The sequence below is a fragment of the Triturus cristatus genome, chromosome 4_2 (assembly GCF_964204655.1).
Source record: "Triturus cristatus chromosome 4_2, aTriCri1.1, whole genome shotgun sequence".
In the NCBI taxonomy this organism is placed as follows: Eukaryota; Metazoa; Chordata; class Amphibia; order Caudata; family Salamandridae; genus Triturus; species Triturus cristatus.
The window spans coordinates 196,555,745-196,572,245 of NC_140586.1; the positions used below are offsets into that span (position 1 = coordinate 196,555,745).

At 45.4% G+C, this 16,501-nt stretch overlaps 1 protein-coding gene across 3 annotated transcripts in view; it reads right to left on the reverse strand.

Moving 5' to 3' along the window:
• Positions 1-16,501, reverse strand: part of LUC7L2 (LUC7 like 2, pre-mRNA splicing factor) — a 514,412-nt gene that overhangs the window by 53,371 nt on the left and 444,540 nt on the right. For all 3 annotated transcript variants that reach the window (XM_085601174.1, XM_085601173.1, XM_085601172.1), the window contains one exon: positions 6,683-6,706. In XM_085601174.1, the coding sequence (XP_085457300.1) occupies positions 6,683-6,706 (24 nt within the window). The remainder of the gene's footprint in view (positions 1-6,682; positions 6,707-16,501) is intronic.

Below are 16,501 nucleotides of genomic sequence, written 5' to 3' on the forward strand. Positions count from 1 at the left end.
TACCTATGCCAGGGTAGTGGGTTGTAGGCATGGCATACAGGGATGTGGGCCATATCGACTCTTCACTTTGTTCTGCACCACAACACGCAGCCTGCAATGGCAGTGCGTGTGGGTAAAGGTGCAAGGCCTCTAAGGGTGGCACAATAAGTGCTGCAGCCCTAGGTACCAAGGGCACTGTGGCCAGGGAAGGCCTCTATGGTACCATTTACAAGGGACTTGCTAGTGGCCAGACAGTGCCAATTGGGGTCTGTATCTATACAGTTTTAGGGAAAGAACATAGGCCCTGGGTATCTGGTTGGCAGGAACCCAGGGCACACTCAGTCAAAGTACATTAACCGTTTGGCAAAAGGTGGGGCAAGCATGCAGATAGAAGGCACTTTCTTACACATGCAATCTCACCTGCAGTATACTGCAGAGTCATTATTTTAGTGATTGGACGTAATTTAGCAGTTGAGCACTCAAAGGTTGAGCATTGGCAGCAACATTTAGTCCTTTCTGGAGAGGTGAGAGCACTTGAAGTAAACACCTTGCCCCATAGATGTGCCAGGACACACGTCTATGGTGCCTCTGAGAAGGAACAATTACACCTCTAGGAAAATCCTCAAGATGATCCTTGCTAATGCTGTTGGTTAGGTGAGAGAGTGTGATGTGAAATTCTAGGAAATAATTTGGTGGAAGGCCTCCACTGAACAGAGGTTATATACTATCACCAGATCAGGTATACATGCAGACGCCCGACAGTTTGGGTAGTCATGGGGAACTAGATGCAAGTCACTGCTTGCTGAAAGAGGAGCCTCTTTCTCTGGGCACCTTTGGCCGTGTCGTGGCCGTTATGACAGAAACCACGACTCATGGACTTATTTTACTTACTTTTAGCACCTTCTAATCCAAATGTTGACAGACATTGAGATAGTAAACAATACATGTTGAACACACACTAGTATATTATGGGCGAATACTCTCTCCTAGAACCTTGCTGACATTGGGTGATGGCGAACTATCAATTAGGTCCTTTAGCTAAAAGGATAAAATACACTGTGCGATTTGGCTATAGTCCCTATGATTCAACGTTGTGTGTAAAATACTTTGTTATTTTGGAGTTCTGATATACATGTCTAAATGACTGGATTGCAGTTAATTCTCACTCTAAATTTCAGACAGAAAGTTGAATGGTAATCATTATCTACTATAATGAGGAATTGGTACTCAAGACTTCAGCAATAGGAACAGGTGAGCTCTTTGCATACATCTCTGGATTTCGACTTGACAACCACTTTTAATTTGGTTTTAAATGCACTCTCACAGCACACGTTTGAGTTCACATACGTATTTAACTAACTAGGAATATGGGAACTAACTACTTGTTTTGTCACATGAGGTGTTTTGATGTACATGATTCCGTTTTGCTACATAGTAAATATCAATACAAATTCTTACACTGTGCATGTGCAGATTGAGATTTTTACTTTTAACCAACAGCTCCTCTCCTAAACACTCACAAGGTTGGTGTGACCTTGGTGAAGGTTTATGAATTCATAATTTTCCTGTGCTATAACACTATACTTACTCTAGTTATGAAGAAGTCAATGGGAAATTGATCCAACTAAGAAACACGTGCTGGCTAAAATCATGAAGATGTGAACAGAGAATAGAGCATCAAAGAAATCTGTGAATAGATTATTAGAAAATTATACCAAGATCTTGGCCTTCTTGATTTTCTTGAAGAGGGGGACTTGGGAACAAGTCTGGAAGCTCCCAATGAGAGGGTCAGGCATCAAGGATCCTGGGAACAAGGGAGTGCAATTGGTTGATCAGTACCTGGGCTGGGGCACGCGGGTGCAGAGTAAAAATGCCAGCTGGGTTCTGTGCACCCTAGGGTTTTGCGGTTGTCGATACAAAATATGGATTGCTGGGCAACTCTGAGGGCGGGTCTCTGCGAAGTCGACGTCCCTCAATAGCTGCTCAGTCTCTGGAGTCCAGATTGGGCTCTGTTTGCTGCAAGGGCTCCAGTTCCTTCGGGTATTGGTCCTGTGGGGCTCCGGTTGGTCCTGGTGCCTTCTCACTTGGTGGGGAGACAGATTTGACCTCAGGAGCACAGGTTCCTCTTCCTGGGGGGGTCGCTGGCTGGGAATTGGCAACTTGGTGGGCTGGACTCGGTTTTCGGTGCCTCCTCTACTGAAAGCGAGTTTGCTTGGCAATTTGTGAAGGCTGCCAGTAGCTGGTCACAATTGTCGAGACTTGGAGCAGGCAGGGTTTGGAGAAAAAAGTCCACAGCAGTCTTCAATTCTCGCTTTTCTCACAACTCTTCATTGTCCTCTCTTCTTGAGCCGTCCAATCTAAGTTCCTGGTGTCAGTGGTGCCTCCTAAATACTCCATTGAGGGTTAAGGCGAGTGACAGGTAGTAGTCAATGGGCTACTTACCTTTAGGGTGTCTACACCCTCTATATGAACACTAACTGTGGGAAGTGGGTATAACCCTGACCCAGAGAGCCTAATTCAGCCAAAACTAAGATAGTGGAATTCTAAAAGTAGTGTTCACTCCAGGTAGCCCACCTTTAGTGGTGGTACTACCCTGACAGGGGAACACGCCTCCCAACTAGCTATTATTCCCACCATTGCTGTTGCCAAATGGGCCTGGGGCGTGGGTGGCATTTCCGCTGTCTGGGGAAGCCTTGGATCTCATATCAAAAGTGGCAGAGGCCTCTGAAGCCTTCTAACTTGATATGCTCATCACTTAGCCATCCTGCTTGGAGGAGGGGGACAACACTTGTTTCGCCTTCAGAGAGCGCAGGCTCTCACCTGCAGGGGGTCAGTCAGAAATCTGTCTTCGGTGGCAGGCTGGTCTGCACCAGTCAGCCAGGACACAGGGAGGTTTTCAGGTGGCACCACTAAGGTGGTCTCTGGGTGCAGGTATTATTAAATCAATCACTGTCTGCCTATTAATGAGATGTTTGATGTGAAGCCATCATGCAGCTGGGGAACTCTTAACCACCAGTGTCCAGCACATGTACTCAAAATGGTTTCCCTGTCCACTCGTAGTATCTAAGAATCAACTTAGACATCACAGGGGTACATTTGCTCATGCAGATATGTCCACACATGTAGTACAGTGCACCCTTGCTTATGGCTGTAAGGCCTTCTGAAGGGGGTGACTTAACTATACTGCAAGCAGTGTCTGCAGGCATGGCACACAAGAGGTGTGCCATGTGTCTTCATTTTTCTCTGCACCTTGGCACGCAGCCTGCAACAGCAGTTTGCATGTTTTGGCTGAGGGGTCTCTTAGGGTGGTATAATATGTGCTGCAGCCATTAGAGACCCTCTTTAGCTTCCCTTTCCTAGGTATAAGGGGTACCATTTACTAGGGACTTCGCAGAGGAGCTAAAGGTATTGCCAATTGGGAGGAACAATTGTACAGTTTTAGGAAACTAGGTCTGGCACTGGGGACGTGGATAGCAGTAACCCGGTTCACTCCTGTCAAAATTGCATCAGATACAAGGCAAAAAGTCAAGGTGTCCATGTCAAAAAGGGTCCCTTTCTTATAGTACCCATCATAAATCGGCAATAAGTTTGTGCCGACAACACTTCATTCTTTTCCACAGCGACTATTTCCTGGCTGTCCCAGTCACAAGGGGAAATGTCTCCTGTGCCATGCATGAAGGCTCATGCGAAGTTTTCAGGATCAGTAAATCATGGGAGATGCATCCACTTATGAACAAAGGAAAACATTATTGATGCTTGGCGTAACAGCTCAGGTCTAGACAAAGTCTTTGTAACTTTCCATACAGCACTTGAGTTTGGTCCTCAGCAGGCACATGCACAGAAATCTTGCTGTTCTTTTGCAAAGTATCTCAGTAAGTAAGTTGTCCTTCCTAGTCCAAAAGCAAAGGGAAATTTTGATGAGCTTCTACTAGAACTATGACCCTATGATGTGTAGAAGTATTGTTCGGTGGGGAAGCCTTGACATAGTATGGCTTCAAAGATGAGCTTTCACAAGGATCTGTCTATTGGCAGCCCAGCATCATCCTGTTGATCAGTTGGCCCTAGATCTTGATGCAAAAGCAGAAAGTATGCAGCATGGTGTTGGTCAGAATGAGAAAAAACAAAGTGGGCTGGGTACGTTTGTGGTGGAACTATTGTTGATGCGGTAATATCACCTTTTTAGGTCTCGCCTAGCGAACGCAGCGCATGCGCTACTTCGCCTTGGCGAGATTCTATTGTCGTCGCTTTGGGGCGCGAAGGAAGACAAACCAGGTGCGCGCCCGGACAGGCGATGGGCACGCACATGGAGTCTCCTCTCTAGTTTAACTTGGACTTCAAAAGCCTTTGATTGCAGAGTAGTTTTCGCACCTTGCTCTTGGTGGCTGACGCTGGCGTTCCTTCTGGCCAGGGGCACTGGGAGGGCGCTGTGTTTTTCATCTGTAACGTTTAAGGCTGAATGCGGGCATAATATGAAAACGTAAGGGGAGCTTTGTGGTCTTTATGCTCTTTTGCACAAAGAAGCCGAGACATCTTTCAGCGTCTCCTCTCTAGTTTAACTTGGACTCGAAAAGCCTTTGATTGCAGGGCAATTTTCGCACGTTGCTCTTTGTGGCCGACGCTGGCGCTGTGTTTTTCCGAACGCTTGTTATTATTCGCATTGAAGTAAATGTCTCCCGCAAACAGTGGTGACAGAGCACAAAGAAGTATGGGAACTGCGATGCTACGTGCAAGGGGGTGGGGTAGGGGGCGGAATAAGTGGGTGTGGATAAGCAAAATATTTTAACTTTTTTCGGGAGTTACATATAAAACACGCAGCTTACATTAATTTTAACAAATTATGAAACCTCAAATAGTTAATGCATTGCACCAAATCCTGGTTGATGCAGTGGAGATTCGTGACTTGTGTGTTTAGTGCTACATGGTCTCACAGTCTGTTTTAGAAGGCAATGAACATGAAAGTCATTTATTAATGAGTACCATTGAGTTGGATAACTAACATCTTATTCAGCGTCAAGATGCCCTTCTCAGTGAATGTGTGCTTTACAAATACACGTTTTAAACTTGCATTACACACAGTGTAAGAGACTGCTCCAGAATGTGTTCTTGGGGTTTTCCCATTAGAGAGGGGGAAATACTGATTTCTAAAGACTGTGCGGAAAAAGTGTTATAGCAAAAAGAGATGGTGTGGAAAAGCTGCATATCTGAGGGGAGAGCAGGGCTGGCGGGCAGAGAGGGTGTGAGGCCAGGGCCCCACGTGCTGAACTAGTCAAGATTAGCGATGGTTTCCAAGGAGACCTAGCCGGATGTCAGTGCATTGGACATCAGAACTAAAATATAAATGAAAGTGCGGCAAGTTACAAAGTGCTGAATTGTCCAGGCACAGGGACGGGATTGTGTCGGACGAGCATATTTGTTTTCATTCTGAAGTACAATTCTTGGGCAATGACATTATAAGAACATACAATTAAGACAAGGCTAGCAAGATAGGAAGCGACACGCACTGGAAAGACAGGCTAGAGGATTAAGGTGTCAGTCTCAATTTAGAGGAAACGGAAATCGTTATGTTATTATTGGTAAAGTAGTGTGAAAACAGGTACAGCTCAATCTTCTCAATTCATATTACGTCACGTTAAAAGTACCTGCAGCATACTAGCACACCAAAACTGTAAATCACGAGAAATTATTTGACCTACTTCGATCTTCGAGGGAAGATGCTTGGTGTGCGGAAGGATAGTATCCGTATTAGACCATAAGTGCTATGCCCAGCCCTCTGTGCTTGAGTCAGAAGAAAGACATATATTACTAATACTTGGTGTGTGTTTTGTGGAGGGCCCAGGAGATTTTCAGTCTTCAAAATCAAAAGGTGTTTGAGGACGGAGTTCTCCTTTCATGTCCTAGAAGGGCTTCTGGAGGTCCCCTCACCACTTGTCATCAAAGTGGTCTCCTTTGATGTCTTTGCCAACCATGGCTGACAAACTCTGTAGAGTCCTGGTGCAGCATCGCTGAATCTTGTACCTACCTTCTCTCCAGTCAGTGCCAAGCTGTATTTTTAAAACAGAATGCGTTACATGAAGAACAAGCGCTATTATGGTAGCTCGGCAGAGGATGTAGACCCCAATGATGGTTCAACCTTTCAAATTTAATATTAACAAGACAAAATTTACAGGATGTTTTTTCTCCACACCTTCCACCTTCAAATCATTCACTCTCATTTACATGGCCCCGTGCTTGTCAAACAATTTGGTTCCAGAGCAGTCAATGTTTGTGAGATGTAATTGGCGTCTTGAAAAATCAGTGTGCATGGAGCTCTAGCATCAATATCTGGACTTGTGGAACAACAGTAATAAAGCACTCAAAAACCAAGCCTTAACCAGATAGTGGATAAACACAATGTAAGGTAGAATCTGTGCCCTGGTGATTGTGCATTTCAGGGAGGCATCGTGAGCCACCTCGACACCAAGTCCTATTAGAAGAAAAACGAATTGTAACGCCCTAGCCAAACGCAGCATGTGATCTGCAGCAGAACGTGCTTCAAACAGTTAGGAACATATCCATCCACCAGGTAATGGAGTTTATAGCTTCATCATTCCATACAGACATTTTGATCGGAAGAACCTTCAAGAGCAACCAACCTTCAAATGACACTATTTGTTTTGAATATTGCTAAGAAAAGAAAGCAAGCATCTCTGCTTCATAGATATACCTTTTCTTGGTTCTGGTGGTTGCTCTGAAATATAAAAGATGAAAAACACATTAGTATGATTTTCACTGGGTAGATCATTCAGGCTGAATTTTATGAAACAATTCCTTTTTTAAAGCTTTAATGACACATACACTCTCCTCCAACAGGAGGCCAGAAAGGAAACCGACGAATGTCGGAAAATCTCATGGCAATTAAATATGGGTATCATTCAATATAACTTTAATCTCCTCCCTCCAAATAATCCAGACTCCCTACGATGCCAATGTTTCACTCGGTTGGGAGATCATGAGCATCACTGTCCCTTTGCCAGAAGGCTCAATTTTAAAAGCAAGAGGAGGCCTCGTCAGACCACTATGTAACTTTCAAAACACCAGAGACAGTAAATAAAAGTTTCTTACCTGTAAATCCTAGTTTCCTTCAGAGGAATCGAAACTGATAAATCTTAAGTACCGAACAGTCTTGCCCACATGGGAGAATCTGCAGCACGTTTAGGCTGTACTATCCAAATTTAGTTTTCTTTATAAAAGATATAATTTATTAAATTGTCACTAATATAACAGAGGGGCAAGATAAACTCTTTCACAAACTTTGCTCAAATGAAAAAGAGTAGGAAGTATAAAGTAGCCATTACACCTAGGAAAACTGACACTGCACCTTTAAGAAAGCATTGTGCCTGGTCAGTGGCAGCTGCTCTAGTTCTTTTGTACAGAGACTTAAGGATTTTGCCAAAGAGGCAAATCAGAGTCTCTCTTCTAGCACTTGGGAGGCAAAGTCGCTTAGGATTTCAATGGAGATTTCCGCTGATGGGAATTAGAATTGAAGATAAAATCAATTTTCCTTCTCTTTTAGGGGACTGCCTTTAATACCAAAAAAGCAATGTAGAGTAGAACGCCCATACCCTAAAAGGGATCAAGGAAGAAAAGTGACATCTGAAAAACCTAATGCTCTATCCAAAAAGGTTGACCCACCTCAGTGATTCCTCTAGAAACAAATACATGATAGCAGTGGCTTATGAATTTATTGACTGACTTCTACTTAGCTGTGTTACAAATAGCTGTGCTACAGATAACTATCGGGAGTTTTTTTTTTTAATTAAGATGTAGTAGAAGTTTTACCTACTGTTGAATGAGCCTGAAGTCTACCACGTAATTATCTTATTGGCATTATGAAAAAACATTAAACTACACTGTCATGTTTAAAATTGATTGCTTGAAATTGGATAAACTTAAATGAAGAGGTTCATAATTTACAAACAAAGGTTTGGTTCAGTTTTTCCCCCCTCTTTTTACTAAAACAGAATTTTAGCACTCTATCTTCTGATTTATTCGAATACCTCTCTGACAGAGAAGGAGGATACACAAAGAAAAAAGGATAGTGTACTTACTAAACCTGTATTTCTTCGACTTAGCTACTTTGAGCTGTTGGTTCTGTTCCAATTATACTGAAACATTTACATATGTAAAGTTTTTCATATGATCATATTTATTATACTCTTTTCAAGTCTTATTCAAAATATCTCATATTTAAAAGGAGGGTTCTACAGACAGTTGGAAGAGAAAAGGAAGTCCGAAATAACCTTAAAAAGAAAACCTGGAAGGATCTTCATGACCACTTAATTGTTTCGGTGTACATTACAGGGTACATCGTAACAGAGAGGTTGGATTTTACTAAGGGCAGGATGATGTACTCGCTAGCAGGAAAGCAGCTTTCAAAACGAGACTATGCAAGGAAACCCTGTGTATCAGTCTGAACAGGGGACCTATTAATTTCAAGAGGGGTATAGGAGTTAGTGAGAGGGGAGGTTCACCTTGCGGGACAAATTACTTTAAAATCCCTCCCTTAAGGACTGGGACTCTGGTTTGTGAAGTATATGTTCAATAAGCAGCAACTGCTGTAAGATGCACTTTCATGGATGAAAACTGCAACCCCGATTTGGGCAAGTAGAGCAGGTAAGACAGTACTGCTTCTGGAACAAGAAAAACTGTAGGACATCTTTGAACCCAGAAGGGATAAAATGTGTTTGAGCGCCACAGAGTCTAGATCTCTTGCGAAGGAAACATTCTTGCGTTCTGGGTGTTTCAGTACTGCCCCCACATAGTGAATGGATTTGACTGGAGTTGAGTTTGAGCTCCAGATCTGCGCTGAAAAAGCAGTGGACACTATAGAGCTTTGGTGATGTCATCGGACGTCACTTTCAGCATCAATATGTAGCCATTGCTCCCTACCGGTGACGAGAGTTTTGAAGTTTGCAAATCCAGTCAAACGCTTTAGATTACTCTACAGGTGAGGAATCCATCATAAATCAAAATATAGATCCTTTAAGATTCCCTTCGTTCAAAGTGTGTTGCCATGCAACTTGAAAATATTCTGAGCACATTTTAAATCAAATGGGAGGACAATGTATTGAGAATGGTTTCTGCAAACCAAGAACCAAAGGAACATTCAATGTTTCACAGCAATTGGAATGTGAAAATGTGTACTGAAGATCAATGTGTGCATCCATTGTCACCGATTGAGTTGAGGACAGATCTGGTGGGGAGACAACATTCACAGTTTCTCTTTTCTAACCATTTGGTGGCTGTTGTGAGGTTGACACTTGAATTCTTTCAAGCTAAAACGTTAACAGGAATACATTCCTTTACGTTTTGAAAATTGTGAACCTTTTCCACAGCATGGTTCTGCAGCAGAATGGAAAACGCTACTTACCCAGTATGCATCTGATCTGTTCTTGGCATGTAGAGCTGTAGAATCTCATGCTTATGCATAGATCGCCCTCTAGTGTTGGGCCCGGATGTTTGCACTTTGTTTTTCTTCGAAGAAGTCTTCAGAGTGGCGGCTGGTGACATTTGAAAAAGGTTGGGCGTAAAATTTGTTTGGGAGTCCAACGCGGCAAGCAAGCGAGCCTGAACAACCTAGGGGGGAATTTTTTTTTTTTTTTATAAGAGTGGGCAAACTGGGACATATTAAGGATTTTTGGGGCCCTGGGCCTAACATTTAGGGGGCCCCCAGCCCCTGCTAGGAACCGCTTTGAATATATGGTCCAGTTTCAGCTGTTTCATGCGCTCTTTGACTAGGTCACTGACAGTGCACAGCCATTCCTCCAAAATTCTACACGTGTTTACATCTATAATATTCATGGACAGTGATGACATGTTTCCAATATTGTAACACAACAGCAGCTCACTAATATTAATGCAAATAATCTCTGACACCCTTCCATTTCTCATGTGTGTGTGAGGTACTGTTTTGATCTAAAAGTAACTAAGGATGTTGCATGAAACGTAAGGAATATACTACTTACCAGTATGCATCTGTTCTTGGCATGTAGAGCTGCAAATCTACACACTTTTGCATAGATCACCATCTGGTGTTGGGCCCGGATGTTTGCAGTTTGTTTTACCTCTTGGAAAGTCTTTGGAAGTCACAAGGTCGGTGACTCCTCCTTTGGATGGTACTGCTCATGGGCTTCGGCTCCATCCTCAGATTGTTTTTCGCCAGCAGGGAAAGATGGAGCGTAGTAATAACAGTGAAGAAACCCATGTGTGTATCTAAATAAGATAAACTGGAACAGATACAGGTAGCCGGGGAGGCGGGTGGGCGTGTGTCTGCAGCTCTACATGCCAAGAACAGATGCATACTGGTAAGTAGCATATTCCGTTTGAGGCATATGAGCTGCAGATTACACACTTTTACATAGACTATATAACCGTTCCCAACCTTAGCGGCGACCACCGGTATCTGTTGCAGTGGTTTGAAAGGACGTTTTGAGTACAGCCTGGCCCACACTAGCTTGTTGCTTAGTTTGCACATCTACACAATAGTGTTTAGTGAAAATGTGCGGTGTTGACCATGTAGCTGCTTTGCAGATATCATCTAATGGGATGTTCCCTAAAAATGCCATGGAAGCCCCTATCTTTCGTGTAGAATGGGCTTTAGGAGGAACGGATAGCGTTCGTTTTTCTTTGTGGTAGCAAATCTGAATGCATTTTACAATCCACCTAGCTATCCCTGATTTTGAGATGGGGTTGCCCTTGTGTGGTGGAGAGAAAGACAAATAGTTGTTTGGTCTTGCGGAAAGGTTGTGTTCTCTCGATGTAGTAGAGTAAGGCTCGTTTGACATCTAGCGTGTGCAGAGCCCTTTCTGCAACGGTCTGTGGTTGCGAGAAAAATACTAGTAGTTCTACAGATTGGTTTAGGTGAAAAGGGGAAATGACTTTAGGTAGGAATTTTGGGTTGGTACTGAGAACAACCTTGTTATGGTGCATTTGAAGAAAAGGTTCTTGTATGGTAAGTGCTTGTATCTCACTGACCCTTCTAAGGGAAGTGATGGCTACAAGGAAAGCTGTTTTCTATGTTAGGAATTGTAGTTCGCATTTGTGTAAAGGTTCGAAGGGAGGCCCCATTAGCCTTGTGAGAACAATATTTAAGTTCCACACAGGTGAGGGTGGTACTCTGGGGGGAATCATTCTTTTTAGGCCTTCCATGAAGGCTTTAATGGCAGGTACTCTAAAGAGTGAAAGATGTTGCCTGTTTTGTAAGTAAGCTGCAATTTCTGCGAGGTGTAGTTGAATGGACGTATAGGCTAGATTACACCTTTGTAGGTGGAGTAAGTAGCTTATGATGTGTTGGCAGCGTAGCACGCTCTAGTGGTAGGTCGTCTAGCTTCTCTGATGATGTTCATACAGTCAGTGGGAAGATTTAGGTACCCAAATTCTAGGATTTCAGGAGCCAGATCGCAAGGTTGAGCTGAGCTGGGCTCGGGTGTCTGATCTCTCCATGGTTCTGGGTTAGGAGGCATGGTGAGAGGTGTAGTTTTTGGTGTGGTACTACAGAGAGTTCCAGCAGCGTGGTGTACCACGGTTGTCTGGCCCACGTTGGAGCTACTAGGATTAGTGTGAGGAAGTGTTGTTGTAGTTTGCGCACCACTAATGGAATGAGTGGGAGAGGCGGAAAAGCGTATGCAAATTTGCCTGACCCGTTCATCCATATCGCATTTCCTTTGGACAATGGGTGTGGGTATCTGGCGGCGAAGCTTGGGCATTTTGTGTTTTCGTGGGTGGCGAAGAGGTCTATCTGCGGATGCCCCCACATTTGAAAGAACGGATGAAGAACCTTTGGGTGAAGTTCCCACTCGTGGATCTGTTGTGTCTGTCTGCGGAGCAGATCTGCCACGGTGTTTTGGACTCCTGGGACATGTTGAGCTAGGAGAAAGATTTTGTGGGGAATTGCCCATCTCCATATGCTCTGTGCTAATTGAGAGAGCTGTGGCGAGTGTGCGCCGCCTTGTTTTTGTATATAATACATGGCCGTCATGTTGTCTGTACGAATGAGGACTGCCTTGCCTGAAATCTGTGTTTGGAAAGATTTTAGGGCTAAAAATATTGCTAGTAACTCCAGATGGTTGATATGGAGTAGCTTTTGTTGAGGCGGCCATGTGCCCTGCACGGTGGGATGTAATAGGCGAGCTCCCCAGCCGGAGAGCGATGCGTCCGTTGTTAGTATTATCTGGGGAACCGGGTCCAGGAACGGTCGACCTTTGGAAAGGTTTGTGGTGTTCCAACACTGCAGAGAGCGATGGGTGCGACCGTCTACCAACACCAGATCTGTCAGTTGACCTTGGGCCTGGTTCCACTGGTGCGCTTAGCACTCTTGGAGGGGACGCATCTGGAGTCTTGCGTGGGGCACTATGAAAATGCAAGAGGCCATCATCCCTATTAGTTGCATGAACACTCGTGCTGGAAGGGAGTGTTGAGGTATGAATTTTTGTCGTAAAGCCTGAATACTTGAAATCCTGGCCGGATTGGGGTAGGCTATCGCTTTTGAGGTGTCTATGGTGGCACAGAGGTATTGTTTTATGTGGGATGGTTGTAGCTGGGACTTTTGGTGGTTCACCGTGACGCCTAGTTGGTGAAGTAGTTTGATTGTGGTGGAGGTGTGTTGTACACACTGATTGTATGAAGTGGCTTTTATCAGCCAATCGTCTAGGTATGGGAAGACGTGAATATGCTGTCCTCAAGTGCGCCGCCACCACTGCCAGGCACTTGGTGAATACCCGTGGTGCTGGTGTGACTCCAAATGGGAGCACTTTGAATTGGTAGTGTAGTCCGTCCACTACAAATCTGAGGTACTTTCTGTGAGCATGGTGCACTGGAATGTGGAAGTATGCGTCTTTCAAGTCCAGAGTGGTGAGGAAGTCGTTTTGGGAGAGGAGCGGAAGTACCTGCTGAAGCGTTACCATATGAAAATGGTCTGAGTGTATGTATGTGTTTAGGGGCCGGAGATCTAGAATAGGTCTTAGAGCCTCGTCCCTTTTTGGTATGAGTAGACCCCCATATTTTGTTGATTGACAGGAACGTGTTCTATTGCCTGTTTTTGTAGGAGGGAGATTACCTCCTGCTTTAGTAATTTTGAATGTTCTTGTGACATTGGGCGTTGCCTGGGTGGAATGTTTGGGGGGGGTAGATGTTAGTTCTAGGCAGTAGCCTGATCAAATTATTTGGGTCACCCATTTGTCTGAGGTGATGGTCTCCCAGATATGAAGGAAATTTTGGAGTCTGCCCCAACCAGAGTGGAATGGTCTGGGGGGAGCGGGGGGAAGTCATTGGGTAGGAGGTGTGGCAGAACAGGCGTTGTTTGTTTTGCCTATGCCCTTGTTATTGTTACCCCTGTAGCTGCCTCTTTGGTAACCTTTTGCAAAGGTGGTCTGAGTAGGGGATTTGTATGATGTGGACGCTGTGTCTGAGGAGTAGCCTCTGGATGTACTCCGAAAGGAGGAGCGGCGAAAGGAGCGTCTGGGCGGGTATCCGTGTCTTTTTTCATTTTTTCTAAGGCCTCATCCACCTTTGGCCCAAATAGATGTTCCTGGTCAAAGGGATGGTTAAGGATGGAGGCTTGTACTTCTGGTTTAAAACCAGATACCCTTAGCCAAGCATGGCGACGGAGAAGGACGCTGGAGTTGATGGCCCTGGAGGCTGAGTCTGCTGCATCTAGGGCACAACGTATAGAGGTATTTGTGATTGTTTTACCCTCTTGAATTAACTCGTTGGCGCTAGCTTTATATTTTTCAGGGAGATGGTGCATTATGCTTTCTAACTCGTCATAATGAGCCCTGTCATATCTGGCCAGTAGTGCCTCAGTGTTTGCTATACGCCATATGTTGGCTGCCTGGGATGCTGTGCGTTTGCCTGATGCATCTAGTAGTTTAGATTCTTTGTCAGGTGGTGGTGCATCATCTGACGCTTGTGAATTTGCCCTTTTACGTGCCGTAGATACTACTAAAGAATCTAGTGGCGCTGGTCCTCTGATGTAGGAGGGATCTGAGGGAGCAGGTTTGTATTTTTTTTCAATACGTGGGTTAATGACCCTGGCTCTAACTGGGTCCTTAAAAACTTCTGCCGCATGCTTTACTACTCCTTTGAGCATGGGCACTATGGAGGTGGACCTATGTGAGGTATCAAATGTGTCTAGGAGGAAATCTTCCTCCACGGGGTCGGTATGCAAGTCCACCCCGTGATAATGTGCCGCCCTTTGCAGAGGATGGTTGAACCCTAATGAATCTTCTGGTGGAGATGGCCTAGAAGGGTAAAGATCGTCTTGTGGGACGTTGGGGATATGTGGAATATTGTAATCATCCCATGGGTCTGGGGATCCTGTAGGGGTGTGGTGCTGTGGCACATCCCCTATATCGTGATATGGGTCCCCCTGATCATCATCGTCTGGAGACGGGGTCGGAGAACGATGAGGTGGGGGGTGGAGAGGGTGGGGAAGGAGGAGGAGGTGGAGGGGGAGGTATTCTGAACGGAGAGGTAGCAGAATCTTTCCTCTTTGGAGGTGGAGGCGGAGCAGGCTTCTCCAAATGTCTCTTTTTTGTAGAGTGTCAAATGTCCAGTTTTTGGATCCTTGGTGAGAGTTTTTTGTAAGGGACCCGGTGTAAATAGTTCTGGTGAGGTTATTTGGTCCGTCGGCGCCGGGGCCGACGTCTTTTTAGGTTTTTCTGTGCCGGTTTGTTGCTTAGAACCCGGCTTGGGACCCTCCGGTCTCTTGGACGGCGCCGAGATGGGCTTCGGCTTGGAAGTGTCGGTGCCGGTGGCCTTGTGTGGTTAGGTCGGTACCGAAGATGGCGTCGGTACCGAAGAGCTGGGTTTCGACCCCGAGGGCTTCAGTGCGGAGCTCTGTGTCGAGGTGGAGGCCGGTTTCTTTTTCGGTGAAGTGTGTTTCTCGGCACCGCTGGTAGGCCGGCTCGTGCCGAAAGGCTTACTTGGCTTCTTCACCGGGCCCGAAGGTGGGGTGTGTGAAGCAGTGTCTCTGGTCTTGCTTAGGCCCGGAGGCGAAGGCGTGACCGAAGCCTTTTTGGGTGTCGGCGCGGGTGTGGGGGGGGGGTAGATTGGTACTCACGACCCTCTGCGCCGGAGTGATGTCTTCCACATCTGACTCGTCGGCCTCGGAAGCGCTGACGAGGTCCTCTTCGGTGCGATGATGTTCCGGATCGTCGATGTCGTTTCCGAAGATGTCGACTGGAATGGACGTCGAGGAGTGTGCCATGTTCCTTCTGGCTCTTCGGTCCCGAATAGTCTTTTTAGATCGGAAAGACTTACAGGCCGGACAGTCTCGAGCCTCGTGTTCAGGGGAGAGGCAGAGGTTGTATACCTCATGAAGACTTTTTAAATGGAGTTTTCCATGAGCCGGGACCGGAGCTTGGGTAGGCCCGAAGGCCGCCGTCGACGACTGGAACCGAAGGTTTGCCGATTAAAAGGCGCGTTGATTGAAGAGATCGCGATCGAAACAATACCGAGAAATGGGGTGAGGATTGCGCGTCGATCGTCGAACTGGAAGCTGTTCGGAACCGGAGCGCGAAGATTACATCCGAGCCTGATGGCGGAAAAAAACAATCTGAGGATGGAGCCGAAGCCCATGCGCAATACCATCCAAAGGAGGAGTCACCGACCTCGTGACTTCCAAAGACTTTCCAAGAGGCAAAACAAACTGCAAACATCCGGGCCCAACACCAGATGGCGATCTATGTAAAAGTGGGTAATCTGCAGCTCATATGCCTCGAACACTTACATTTCTCTGCAAAATGTCACTCTGAAAAAGACTAGTCTCCCACATCACCCACATTAAAAACAAATGTCAGGAAAACGGTATTAAAAAAATTCTGTTTATGAAGGTCTAGAGAAAATAATTAAATTAAAATCTAAAAATCAAAATGGTTACAAATGGAAAAATGTAATCAGTGAATTTTTGCTGCGCTAATAAATCGCTCATAACAGGCACATGTATGCACTAAACTCAAAACACATTCTCAGTTAATAAGCGCCTCGAAGTGAAGTAGTGAAATAAGGTCAATTCTCCAGACTGTCAGCCTGTGCTCAGTCACACCTGCAGCCAAGCAAAGTCATGAATCGCAATGGAAGGTCAGACTCCACTGACTTGCATACTTAAACCGATCAGCATTCCCAGGGCTCCGTGTAATATTATTGCTTCTTTCAAAGAAGATTGGCACAGCCCCAGGTGGAGGTGTCCTGACCTCTGACCGGCTCCCTGCATTTGTGACACTTGTATCCCGGGCACTACGATCTCTGCTACTGCTCCCTGCTGAGGCTCGACCGGGTGGGAGCATCCTGGAAGTTAGGATGGAATGACCTCTGAGTCTTAACTGGAAAGGACATCTGAAACAGGAGAGTGAGATGGCCGGGCCAGGAAATGTGTCTCTCTCCATGGAATGAACACAGAGAAGCCAGGCAGTGACAAAGAGAAACACGAACAAGAGGAGAAAAGAACAGAGTCAACAGCTTCTGTGTTTGTGCAAATTGCACATGT